Raw genomic sequence first — 13,582 nt, 5'->3', positions numbered from 1 at the left:
ACTATCTAGAAAAATTTGGGCTTGCACTATAGGTAAAGGTAACTTTTTTTCCTTTGAATTAGTCCATCTTATTAGTGAGCTTCTAGTGCTCACAGTTTTGAGGTAAAACTGGCAGTCAAGTTCTAAAATACATTTTATTGTTTTTCTTGTTTTTGAGACACAGTCTCACTATGTAGCCTATGTTGGCCTTGAACTCAAAATTTTTCTGCCTTCACCTCCCAAGTGCTAGGATTGCAGGCGTGTACCACCATGACTGGCTTGTTTTTGTTTTCTTAAGAGACAGGATGTTGCTATGTTGCCTAGCTTGGCCTTGTACTCCTAGGTTCAAGTGATTCTCCTGCTTCAGCCTCTCAAGTAGTTGGGACTGCAGGAGCATGTCATGATGCTCAACTTCTAAAATACTTTCAAATATAAGATATGTTTCTGAATTCTGGTCATCATTTCCAGATGATGTTCATCTTTGGAAGAACTGATACTAACTTTTCATTATTTTTCTAGAAATACTCAGATTACTTAAAATATACTCTAGGATATCAAACTTAAATAATAATTACTTATATAAAATGAGTTTTTAAAACTGTGTTATGAATTTCCTTGATTTGGCATCTACTTTATTGCTTCCAGATAGGACTTGGAAGACATTTATCTGTCATCTTTTAAACAAATTATAACAGCCTATGAATATGGTGTTAGTTCACTTTTTGAGCCCTTACTATTTCAAGAGAAGTGTTAATAATTTTTCCTAAAAAACTTATTTTCAAGTACTCTCAAGTGTCAGTTTCCATAGAAATAATTGATATGCCAACTGAAAAGAATTCTTATGCATTCATTAAATATAATCTCAAAAGTAGACAGTAGTTTGACAGCCTTGTTCCATTCGGTCTACCCATATGTTTGAGAATTGCTTTATCTTAAATAACTATATAGCTGCTTTTATACTAGATAAGACTGATATAAACTAATAGTTCAAGTCTACATAGGTAAAGTTAATAGTTTCTTTTTCTATAGTTTTGATATAGCAGACCATCCCATGGTGTTGGTCTAAATATATCACATCAGACTGATGTCACAGTATAATGGAAAAAGCAGCAAACAGAGAATGCAGAGACTTTACCTTTATGCATAGCTCTACCATTGAAAGTTTGTGTGATCTTAAAGAACTCTTCCAATCACAATGGCCCACAGTTTGTAAAAGGGAAGTAGGCTAAAGTTGCTTGACTTTAACATGATCTGATTTTTCAGTCATATTTGAGAAAGTTGAATTAGATTTAAGATTAGGGGACATATTTGCAGTGAGCAATAAAACCTGAAATCATTATCAGATTGAGAAAGCAATATTTTATATCTCTTCTAGGAAAATAGAGTTCAATAGAAGTAGATGACAATTTATGAGACAAGTGAAAAATAATTTTGCTCAAGTCCAGAGGTTGTGTGTTACTAAGTTTGTTTTCATTCCCCTTCATGGTTACCCTTATTTAAAATGGACTCTCTTCCTTTGTTGATATTTTTTGTACCTTCCCCTTACAGCTGAAATATCTGCTATCTGTCAGAAAAAGGTAAGAGCAAACTATCTGTGTGATGGGGCATGATTTCCTGTGTTTCTGTGTAAATTCATTCATTGACATCTGCCTCATTTCTGCACCATGGTTTACCAGTATGTACATGTCACTGTGTGTGTGTGCAGGGGGAAAGGAAATAATTTAGCATGCAATATTGTGATGTGCAAAATGGTCTCCATTTTCATTTCTGCTTTTGCTCATCCATCTCATGCACATGTTTTGTTTAGGTATTTTGAAATAAAGGCATATGTGTGTTTCTAGGATAGGAGTCTAATTATGAAAAGGTTTGAATGACAGGGCAATTCATGGAACTTAATTTTAGCAGAGTGTATCTTGTGTGCTAAAAATCTTTATTGTTTTGAAGTGCAGTGCAAATAGTCATGTATGTGTGTATGTCTGTGTGTATATGAAAACATACCCAAATCAAAGAAAATACTTAATTATATGGAAGCTGAATCATATAGATAAAGAATCTTACTTTAAAATTTCCTTCAGCCATTTTATATACAGTTTCTGTAATCCATTTCTGTTTTTCCTCTTCTCGTTTTAGTAGTTGGAAAGTATAAGAGAAGGTAGTGTAATATTATACAAAGAGCTTTGACTAGTCGGTTGAGATACTAGGGTTCTGGCCAGCTCTGCTCCCTTCTTCCTATGTGAACCTTATATAAGTTAGTCAGACTTTTGTGGAGCATGATCATGAATAGGTACATTTGGAAGGCTGTCTCTGTTTTTTATTGCTGCTTAACAAACTGTCCAAAACTAGTGGCTAATAGCAACCATCAATTATTTGATCAAATTTTGTGGTTGGCAATTTGGCCTATGCTTAGTGAGGCATAGATCTTCTGATGAACTCTTTTAGGCTCATTTATGTACTTGCAGTAAGTTAGTGGGTGAGCTGATTGGCTGGTCTCAGATGATCTGACTTTCACGAATCATATCTGGGGCTTTACCTGGCTTGATGATTGGGGTTACTGAAGTGTTTGGCTCTACCTCTTTCTATGAGATGCCTCATCCTCTGGGAAACTAGGCTGGGCTTGTGAATACAAGGCAGCAGTGTTCTGAGAGAGTAAGAGAGGAGGTTTCAAGCCTCCTTGATACAGAAGCTCAGAAGTCACACAGTGTCAATTGTGCTACATTGCATAGTTCAGAGCAAGTTCCAAAGTCAGCCTGGGTAGGGAAATTGGATCTTCCTAGTTATAGGAATGCCAAGAATTTTCTGGTCTTATTTAATTTACCACAATCTACACTCCAGGCACAGTTTTTAAAATTCTTTCCACATGCAAAATATGCTCATCAGTTTATAAGACCCCCAAAAGTCTGTTCATTGGCTTCAGGCTAAAAATTCAACATCTCATGAGCTTCATGGTCACTGATGAAACTCGCTGGGTATAAATTCTCTCGATTCAGAGACCTGTGAAGTAACAAAGAAAATTATCTGCTCCTTTCTCACTCAAGACATAATGGTGAAGTAGGGACAGGATAATAACAATAGACTTCTGTTCAGAAAGAGGAGGAGAGAGCAGATAGCAGATAGTGGTCACTGATCAGCAGCAGCTCCAGCCAGGAACATATAAGCAGCTCCTTGTTATCCTGTGGAGATAATAGTGAAGATGCCTTTATTAGGATCTAGTTTTGCTTCCTAGAAGTAGTTTCCTAATCTGTTTGTCTTCCTGCGGTCTTGACACCACTGACATCTTTTCTTTTCAATGAGAAAATTGCCCATGTTGCAGTGAATTTCCCTCTGCTTTCTTCCTGTGTGTAGAAGCTGGGGTTCCATGAATTTTTTGTCATTTTGAACTGTGTTTTTCCACTTTAGTTTTAGCTGACAATGCTTTTGCTAGTATGACTTTACTAAAAACTTCATGGATATTCACTGGGCATGGTGGTACACACCTGTAATTCTACTATTTAGAAAGTGAAGGCAGGAAGATTGCTAGTACAAGACCATCCTAGGCTACATAGTGAGATTCTGTCTCAAAAAAACAAGGGTTAGGATATTGCTCAGTGGTAGAGCACTTGCCTAGCATGTCCGAGGTCTAATCCCCAGCACTGAAAAAAAATTAATTTTTAATGAATCTTATTGGGGTTCTGGGCACACAAAGCCACATATTTATTTTTGAGACAGGTTTTTTTTTTTTTTTTGTATACTTTGGGGATTTCAATCTGCACATAAAATTATTATAAGCACTCTTCTAACTACAAGGGTCAACCGTATACCACCTTGTATCTTTCTGAAATATTAACAAAGAATCTTCTAAGGCTGGGCATGGTGGCTCATCACTATAATTCCAGCTACTCAGGAGGCAGAGATCAGGAGGATTGTGGTTCAAGGCCAGGCGGGGCAAACAGTTATCAAGATCCCATCTGAACAAATAAGCCAGGCACAGTGGCATATGACTGCAATTCCAGGTACATGGGAGGCATAGATAAGAGGATTGCTGTCCTAGGCTGGCTTCGGCAAAAGAAAACATGAAACCGTATCTGAAATAACCTGAAGCAAAAAGGACTGTAGGCATGGTTTAAGGACCTGAGCTCAAACCCCAGTACTGCTCCCTCCCTCGCACCCATAACAAAAAACCCCCGAGAGTCTTCTAGTAATATAGATCTTCATCCTGAGGCATTTCTTAATTTGAGCATCTTTTAAAAGCTTAAGAGCCTATGATGTTAAAGTTTCCTCCCTCCCTCTCTCCCATTACATTTTATATGAAAATTGATTTAGATAACTTTTATTAAGTTCATAATTTTGCCAGATTTTCGTTTGAAGTCCTCTGGTCTTAAATGTTTCTGCAAGAGACACAGGGTATGGCAAAAGTGATTTTTATTAGGAGAAGTAGAATTACAGAGAGATAGAAATACACACTCAGAAGAAAAGAGAGTTAAGTCTGGATCATCTCAAAGAGGAGATAGACCCCCAGTCTCTGAAGTCTTATGCCTTATATTGGAAAAAGGGGGAACTTTATTTGAATCTCTTCCCTCTTCTCCTCTTCTTTAGGTAGCTCCTCTCATATGACTGACATCCTCCCTTTTGTATAACAAAAATTTTGCACATGTGATTACCCATCACTACCTAAGCAAAACCCATGGTGTGGTGGGGGGAGAAAATCTGCAATTATAGCTAGATTAAAATGACATGATAATGACCCAAAGGTAACTTTTGGTTACTCCAATCAGTTTGAGCTGGGTCCTGAGCAGTAGCCTTTGGCAGCTCCTATCTTCTTTTCTATAGGTGGACAGGATAATATGTGTAATCTTTGTGGAGCAAATTGAGCCCTAGAGATCAATGGGTTCTTGGCCATGTACCAAACATTCTCCTGATTTCCTTGGCTCACTGCTTAGGTCTGCCTGCTTGGTCTGGCATAATTTGTATCTCTACCTCTTTGGTAGGACACATTCTTACCTTTGAACAGTAGGTTTAAAATAAACAATGATAACATCATGACTGATAGATGAAGAGACTATAATCCCAGCATGTACGAGCAGGAGGATCATGAGTTCTAGGCTGGCCTGGGCTACATTGTGAGACTGTTTTTTAAAAAAATAAACAAGCAAACAAAACAACAAAGAAGTGAAAGATAAAGAAACAGGCCTTGCTTTATTTCAATTCTGTCATTCTATAAGACCACTTGGAATTACATATTTTTTTCTACTTATGATGGAATATGTCTTGATAAGCCCTTTACAAGGTGAAAAATGAATTTAATATGCCTAACCTACTAAACATCAGAGCTTAGCCTTGCTTGCTTTAAATAGCTCAGAACTGTTACATTAGCTTACAGTTATGCAAGATCATCTAACATTATTTTATTATGACATATTGAATATCTTGTGTAATTTTTTGAATACTGTACTGAAAGTGAAGAAACAGAAGGGTTGAATGAATGCACGTTCTCACCAAAGTCAGAGTTAAAGTCACCAAAGTCAAAGTCTGAATCATGATTAAGTTTGTATTTATTTGTGTTTAAAAATTTAAAACTATGGCTGGCTGATTGGTTCAAGTGGCAGAGTGCCTGCTTAGCAAGCTTGAGGCTGAGTTCAATCCCCTATTACCACCAAAAATAAATAAATTAATTAAAAAAATGAAAAAGTAAAAATTTAAAGCAGTAAAACATAATGACTGGAGCAAACATTTAAAAACCATGCCCAGCTGAATCTGCATTTAATGGAATGCTCTTCTAGTTTATTATGGCAGTGAGTTCACATAGCTGACCCCACTAAGTTGAAGACTTTCAAATATATTATTAAAATTTAGTTGAAACCATAACAATTGCTTAGAACTCTGACCAGTCAAAGATTATTTTGGGGAAAAGTATTTTGATATGTTGTTTAGAATTGATGGTACATGATAATAAAGCAGATTGGCCTTTATTTTATATATATATGAAGGTCCTGCATAGGAAATTTTTCAAAATGTAGCAGCATAAAACAAGCATTTAATTATGTTAGTAGATTCTGTGGGTCAGAGACTTGGAAAGGGCACAGTGGAGAAAAGCTGTGCCTGCTTGATAATGCCTCATCTGGGAGGACTTGAATAGTTAGGAGCTGCAATTACCTAGAGGCTTTGAGATCATTGTGTGGGATCTGGGATGGGAACTTGAAGACAAGGTTATCTGGTACTGTTGACTAGAGACCTAAACACAGCCACTGGAGTTCTGGGAGGAGTATCATCATAAGGAAACTTTCGAAGAGACGATGTTCCAAGATATACAGATGGAAATTGCATGTCTTTTTATAACCTAGCCTTGAGAGTTATATAAGCATCACTTCTGTCATACTTTATTGATTGAAGCAGCTACATATGCATGTGGATTCCAGGGGAGGAATATTAAACCCCACTTCTTGATGAGAGGAGAGAGTCCAAGATTATTTTGCAGGACATTCCTCTGGTCACAAAATGTTTACAACCTTCCCACATGCAAAATCCTGGCTGGAGGCCCAAGGTCTTCTTATCTAAAACAGGCCTAGGTGTGGATGAGGCTCTTTGAATTTGCTTCCTTAGGTATACTACTCTTGCTGTGAATACCTGTGAATGAAAGAGGTGAATTGTCTGCTTCCCACTCAGCCAACATACAATGTTTATACAGGGAAACGATCACTGCCATAGACACTCTCATATGAAAAGTGGGGGGTTAAAAGGCACGCAGTTATTGACCTACAGAAATACTGAAATTCAGCAGGCCACATATTATTTGTTCCTTAGTTCTCCAGTCCTACTTCCTGGGAGTTGATCTCTTTGACTCTTGGATCCACTCTCTGGGTGATACCCATCTTTTCTTTCCCATAAGAGATAGCTTGTTGTTTACAGCAAAGTCATTTTATCAGCTTACTTTTTGCTCATAGAGGTGTAGAATTCCATATACGCCCAGTACAAGTACAAGCAATACGATGAAAAACAGGTCACACTAAGGGGAGAGGGAGGGTAAAAGGAGGAAGTTAAGAAGGCGAATATGGCTGATATACTTTCTATACAAGAATGAATATAGAACGTTTAAACCTGTTGAAACCAGAAAAAGGGGACTGAGGTAGAAGGAGAAAAATAAAGGGGACGCACCAATTCGGGTTATAATACATATATACATGGAAGTGTCACAGTGAAACTCCCTGTGTAGCTATGTTAAACAAGCAACAATGTCTTTTTTAAAAAATGGAGAACAAGAAGGTAAAACAGATCCCGTCTGGGATTGGTACCAGTGGTGGTGGGGCGGGGAGGATATAAGGAATAGGATGTATGGGGGTGAATATGGTGGAAATACTACATACTTATGTATGAAAATGGAAAAATGAGACCTGTTGAAACTGTTCCAGGAATGGGGATGGGGGGTAAAGGAGAATGATGGAGGGGTGAATTCAGCTATGATATTTTGTAAGAACTTTTGTAAGTCTCACAATGTACCCCTAGTACAACAATTAAAAGTGTGGAATTCCAAAAACATCTTTTTGAGGACATAGCTCAGTCCCTTTTAGTTCATCCAGATATAGTTCCATGAAAAACATCGTGGGATTTTATATATTAATTTATAAACCTACTTCATGGAACACAAGTTAAATGCACAAATCTCTTAGAGACAAGCCTTTCTATATCTTGAACTCTCTGTGAGGCTTCTGGGAATAATGCCTTTAAGAATCTTAGAACCCTTACTATTTCATGGAGAGGTTGTAAGGTATGCCCTTTAAGATCCTTAAATATACATATTAAATTCTGAGGGTTTTTTTTTTTTTTCAGTATTGAGGATCAAACTCAGGACCTCATCCTACTTGGTAGGCAAGTGCTGTACTACTTGAGCCATATCCCAAGTCCAAGTCCTTTTGTTATTTCTGTTTTTGAACTAGAATCTTATAACAACTTTGCCAGACTACCTAGCTTTTTTTTTTTCTTTTTCATTTTTAATTTTTTTGGCAATACTGGGTTTGAACTTAGGGCACTGTACTTGCTAGGCAGGGACTCTACCACTTGAACCGTGTTCCCAGTCCTTTTTTTGCTTTAGTTAATTTTTAGATGGGGTCTTGCCTGGGGTGGGCCTTGAACTACAGTACTCCTACCTATGCTACTCACATAATTGAGATTATAGGTGTGTGCCACCATACCTTGCATAGATTCTGAGTTCTTTGTAAAGGAATTTATGTCAATCCCTGCCATCATTTTTCCCTCTAACCCCACATTTTTCCTGATTGGACTGTGGATTTCATGTTTGCCTTGAAACTTTTTTCTTGCCTTGAGAACCCTAAATTACTGTCTGGAAAGACTGTCCTGAACTCAATATTTTCCCTTTAAATTCTAGTTGGAAAGATTAATTTCTTCTTTTGTTCATTTTCCTCCTCTCATGTTTTTTATGGGCATCTGCAAACAGCCAGGTGGTACCTAACAACACCGCATGCTAGATCTTGAGTTCATCAGCTACCTTTCCTGCTTGTACCACCTGGGCAGCATTGTAACCAAACTTTCTACCACTGCATATCAAGCGTTCCCTTTCTTCCAGCACCATAAATTCCCTTTCTTTTAAGCCCCTTCTGCCTTCCTATCTGACTTCCTTTATAACCACCTCCTTAAAGTCTTTCCAGCTTTGCTACTGTTGGGTTATCAACCTCCTGTGAGGTGTTTATTATACCAGTACCTCACTTTCAGGTACTAAATTCTATTCCAAACTCCCTAAAACAATCTATTCCCTAAGACAATTACTCCATGGATTCTTTGAATCAAGATTAAAACAGGGTGTGGCAGAAATGACTCACCTGTTCTACAGTGTCTAGGGCCATCATCATAGTGAGTCTTTGAGAGTGCTTGGGAGGGAGAGAGTGCATTTTGCATGGAGCAGGAACAGAATTAAGTGTGGCCAGAGGGCTGAGTATAGCAGTATCAGATCCTTGATTCTCCTCCCATTGAGAGGTGGAGTCTGTTTCCTTCCCTTGAATGTGAGTGAATTTGTTTGTCTTAACCATTATAACACAGTGGAAGTGACTCCTTATAACAGGCTGGGACATAAAAGGTCACATATCTTCCTCCTGGTTTTCCTGAAACATTTGCTTTCAGGATACTCCCTCTCAGAATTTAGCCACTGTGCCATGAGAATTCCCAAGTGCTACACTTTGGATGTAGTTTGTCCCCCAAGGGTTCATGTGTTAGAAGCTTTAGTTCCCAGGGTGGTGATATTGAGGTGGAGCATAGTGAGAGCTCATTTGGGACACTATCCTTGAAAGGGATTACATAGTTCTCTTGGTTTCTTAAGATAGCTGTGAATCTATTATATCTCTTTCTGATGTAATTGGACTCTATATTATTTATACAACTGAATCTTTTGGAAAATTTGCGAGCATTTTTCCTTTCTCTGTGTGTATAAATGTATTTGTTACATTCTGCATAAGCCATAGAAAATATCACACTGAGCTGGAAATGGTGGTACATCCCTGTAATCCCAGCAGGAGGCTGAGGCAGGAGGATCAAGAGTTCAAGGCCAGCCTGGACTACAGAATGAGACCCTGCTTCAAATAAACAAAACAAAACAAAACAAAACAAGAAATCACACTGAGCATAGATAATTATGTTAAAAGATGTCCCCTTTTTTTTTTGTACATATAGACCAGTAAGTGTATAGCAAAAGGTCAGAAAATTTGAAAATGATACTAGAATTTGGGTAATACTTGGGCAGGAGAAATCCATGGGAAATAGCAGACTTTGAATTTCAGAAATATGTTATAGCTAATAACTGGCAACTAAACCATATCCACATCCTTTTGTAACAGTGGGAAACCAAAAGGAAAAAGACTAATTGTAACTGTCTTAGTCCCTTTGGGTGGCTACAACAAAATATCATAGACTAAATACTTATAAATGACAGATATTTATTTCTCAAAGTTCTGAAATCTGGGAAGTCCAGGATCAAGACGTTGGCAAGTTCAATGTCTGTTGAGGCCCTGTGGGGGTGGAATAAACAATTGCAGCAGTAACTCAAAGGGAGGGGGAACCCACTAAGAATATACTGATGCATACTACACTGCTGGTTTGGTGGGTGAGCAGGTGACCCAAACTACTAAAGATTCATGTTCCCCCAGGGGAAACTTAGTGTATGAAAGAGAAAGAAAGGTCACAAAGCAGGAAAAGTAACCCATTTGGAAAAGTCAGGGCTGACTTGAATGCCAAAGAAGATGAATAGGAATGCGAATGTATTTTAAACAGAAGAATATCAATGTATTTTAACAAACAAATTTTTCAAAATTCTTAGCAAAAAGAAAAGAACACATTATAAATATTTTAAATTCTTAATAATATACAGTTCTCTGATGGAAAGACTGAAGTTTTGGAAAGCAGAATGGTCTGAATATCCCCATCTTGCTTTTATGATTAGTTGGCCTGAGAACCTTTAAGAAGATTTTCTAGCACTGATGTCCAAAGTCAGCAGCCTTGTGTAAAAATCAATGTAGAATAAGCTTTGCTTTGAAATGGTGGTTCTCATAGACAATTCAATGTATTGTCAACATTTTGATGAAGGTTTTGTGCTTGCCTTCTTTGATTTGTCTCTCCCAGGGATTCTGTCATGGAGGGTTCTCAAGTCTTCACCAAGTTCTGAGTTAATAAAGAATAGGATAGGGGCTGGCAAAGTGGTTCAAGTGGTAGAGCACCTGTGAGTTCAAACCCCAGTACCACACACACACACACACACACACACACACAAGGCAAGGGTATTTTATGCCATTGAGGTATTCATATCTGTCAGGCACTTTATTGACACTGTTGACAGGCTTGGGGCATATGGTGTTTTGTTTTTGTTGTTGTTGACATCAGGGTGTCCCCTCAGTCCTCAAATTGTATCATGCAGATGCTATCTCACTCCTCCACTTCTTGCAGGGCAACTCTGACAATAGCCTCCCTAAATTAGAGGAGTCTCTTTTAGGCTTCCCCACTTTTCTCATTTCTATCACTTCATCTGTTGTGCTTGATGTCAACAGCTGATTCTGTGAATGGCTCTAGCTGTGTTTTGGTGTGTCCCTGTTGTGTTCATTGATGTATTCTTTGGGTCTTTATAAAAAGAGAATTGGTGGCCTGCTTTGGGCCCATCAATTGAGCACAGCAAGATCTCTACCTGTCCTTGAATACCACAAGGACAGGTAAACTGCAGTGGAAATCTACTGTTTGAGTAGTAGATAAAATAATTTTGAAAGGCCTTATTCTGGGAGTTGAAATTCTTTTCTTACTCTAATGTGCCATGATACGCTCTTTCTGGACCAGAGTTCTAATTTTTTTCTTTATATTTCTGTTGAATCTTAAAATATTAAGTCCAAATAATCCAGAAAGCATCCCCCTTATCCTTTTGCTTCCCAACACAGTTCCGCTGACTTCTGCAACATTTCTACTTCTCTCACTAGGAGAAGACACCTCTCACCTTCATTTTTAACTGCAACACAGTAATCTAACTGGTTAGAGAATAACCTGTATTTTGGAAACTTGACATCATTGGTGGTCCCTTAAGTTTCCATTGCTCCAGTTCTTAGCCAATCAATTTTAATTGACTTCACTTTTTCTGCTTCTAGAATTGCAGTTCCCATGTTAGAAGAGCAGTCGTTACCTGCTTTTCTGCAGGGTGCTGTGGTCGTCATGGAAACAGGCCTGTTCGGTATTGCAAAAGATGCCACTCAAATCATCACAGTAATGAGGTGGGAGCTGCTTCAGAGACCCACCTCTATCAGACCTCTCCGCCCCCCATCAACACTCGGGAGTGTGGCGCCGAGGAGCTGGTCTGTGCTGTGGAGGCCGTGATTAGGTAACCGCAGTTTATCATAGCTTCTCCTGAAGACATTGGCTTTGGCTTTGAGCTTCTTCATGTACTGAGATGTGCAAATTCAATCCAGTTTTAGATTCCCTCAGCCCAGCAGCTCATCTTCCCACAGGGTTGCAAGATAACTTTTTAATTGATAAATTCAATAAACATTTTTATTGAATGCCAATTATGTGTTAGGTGCTGTGACAGACACTTGGAAGACAGAAGTGCCCTCCAGTTACTCAAGCAGAGACTACAAAAACCTGAGCATATAATTGTAGTGCACTCTGGTGAGTGCAAGGATAGATAGCACTGAGCAGCAGGTCTTAGGGGGCTTCATCAGAGTGAGGGGTGTGAATAGGGAAGCCTGGCTTGAGAAACAGCAGCATTAGCCAGTCAGGAGGTCAGGAAAGGCCACACCAACAAATTGTCTTCATGCAAGCAATAAGTTGTAGCAGAACTCCAAAGAACCTGGTACTGGGGTAAAACTTCAAGGCTAAAGAATTAAGACAAGGCCTGATCCTGCAGACTGCTGGGTTTTTCTACTTCTGTTAGATGACACAAAAAGAAGTGTCTGATCTAGACTTGTTCTTTTTTTTTTTTTAATTGTTCATACATTTATTCATATGTGTATTCATTGTTTGGGCCATCTCTCCTCCCTACCTTCCCCGCCCCCCCACTCCCAGGTGCACTTTGATCTTGTTTTGTATAATATCCAATGAGGGAAGATTTAAAAAAATTAAATAACAGACCATAAGTTTTTAAGGAGAGGGACTATCTATTTCTTTTATCTCAGTGACCGACACCGTAGAAATACAATGAATGTTTGTTAAATCAAACATTACAGAAATAGAAAAAAGAAAATAGTCCTCCCAAAACAAAAACAAAACCAGCCATACCGTCATCACATCATCATGTTTCTGCTATCATCATCATCATCAGTTTTGTACATTATCTAGTTTTATTTGAATACATGGTTTATATATATATATAATATATATATATATATACACAACCATAATCACATTGATTTTGCAATTGTTTTTGATATGACATTATGCAATTATCTCTTTTTCATGTTGTGAAGTTCCATATTTATCACTTTTTAATGGATACATAGCATTCATCTAGTTATAACTTGTTTTTCTCTACCATTAGATACTTAGATTGCTTCTAATTTTTACTTTTACCTATAACTTTTTGAAATTTTTGGGCATAATTATTTTCATACATTTTTTTATTTTCCAAGGGCAGTTTCCCAGATGTGGGTTCACTGGTCAAAGAGTCTGAACATTTTAATTGTTCATGATACATTACCAAATTGCTTTCCAAAGCATGTATATGAATTTAAAATGCCAATAGAGCTTATGAAATTATTAGTTTTTGCTGAACCTTTGACAACATTGAGTATTTTTTTTAAGTTGTTACTTGAGTAGATTGAAAAAGGAGTCTTCATTGTCTACATTTAGGTCTTTGAATAGTAGATATTGAATATTTTCCCATTTGTGTTTAAGTGCCCATTTCTCCTTGTATCAGTATTTGCTGTCCACAGAGCTTCATGGTAGATGCATAGGAAACGTTAAATTGTAGTGGGGTGGTTGGTGAAGTTAGACTCATTAGTTCATCTTGTTTAAAATTGATTGGAGGAAGTAGCCTCTTTCTGCCTCAGAATGTTCATCTTTGAAATGGGAGCAGAGTATAAAATAGCAAGAAAATCAAACTAGTTTCTAGATTAATTCATGCCAATGCAAAGGAGAGCAATCTATGATGCTTAAG

The 13,582-nt window shown here is 37.8% G+C and overlaps 1 protein-coding gene across 30 annotated transcripts in view; it reads left to right on the top strand.

Moving 5' to 3' along the window:
* Unc79 (unc-79 homolog, NALCN channel complex subunit) overlaps nt 1-13,582 on the top strand; it is a 261,091-nt gene that overhangs the window by 106,204 nt on the left and 141,305 nt on the right. For all 30 annotated transcript variants that reach the window (XM_074067276.1, XM_074067275.1, XM_074067270.1 and 27 more), the window contains 2 exons: nt 1,528-1,556; nt 11,580-11,809. In XM_074067276.1, coding sequence (XP_073923377.1) covers nt 1,528-1,556; nt 11,580-11,809 — 259 coding nt within the window. The remainder of the gene's footprint in view (nt 1-1,527; nt 1,557-11,579; nt 11,810-13,582) is intronic.

The sequence above is a fragment of the Castor canadensis genome, chromosome 3, assembly GCF_047511655.1.
Source record: "Castor canadensis chromosome 3, mCasCan1.hap1v2, whole genome shotgun sequence".
Taxonomy (NCBI): domain Eukaryota; kingdom Metazoa; phylum Chordata; class Mammalia; order Rodentia; family Castoridae; genus Castor; species Castor canadensis.
Note: the sequence above shows the minus strand (reverse complement) of the source record. Positions and strands in the feature narration are given on the sequence as shown.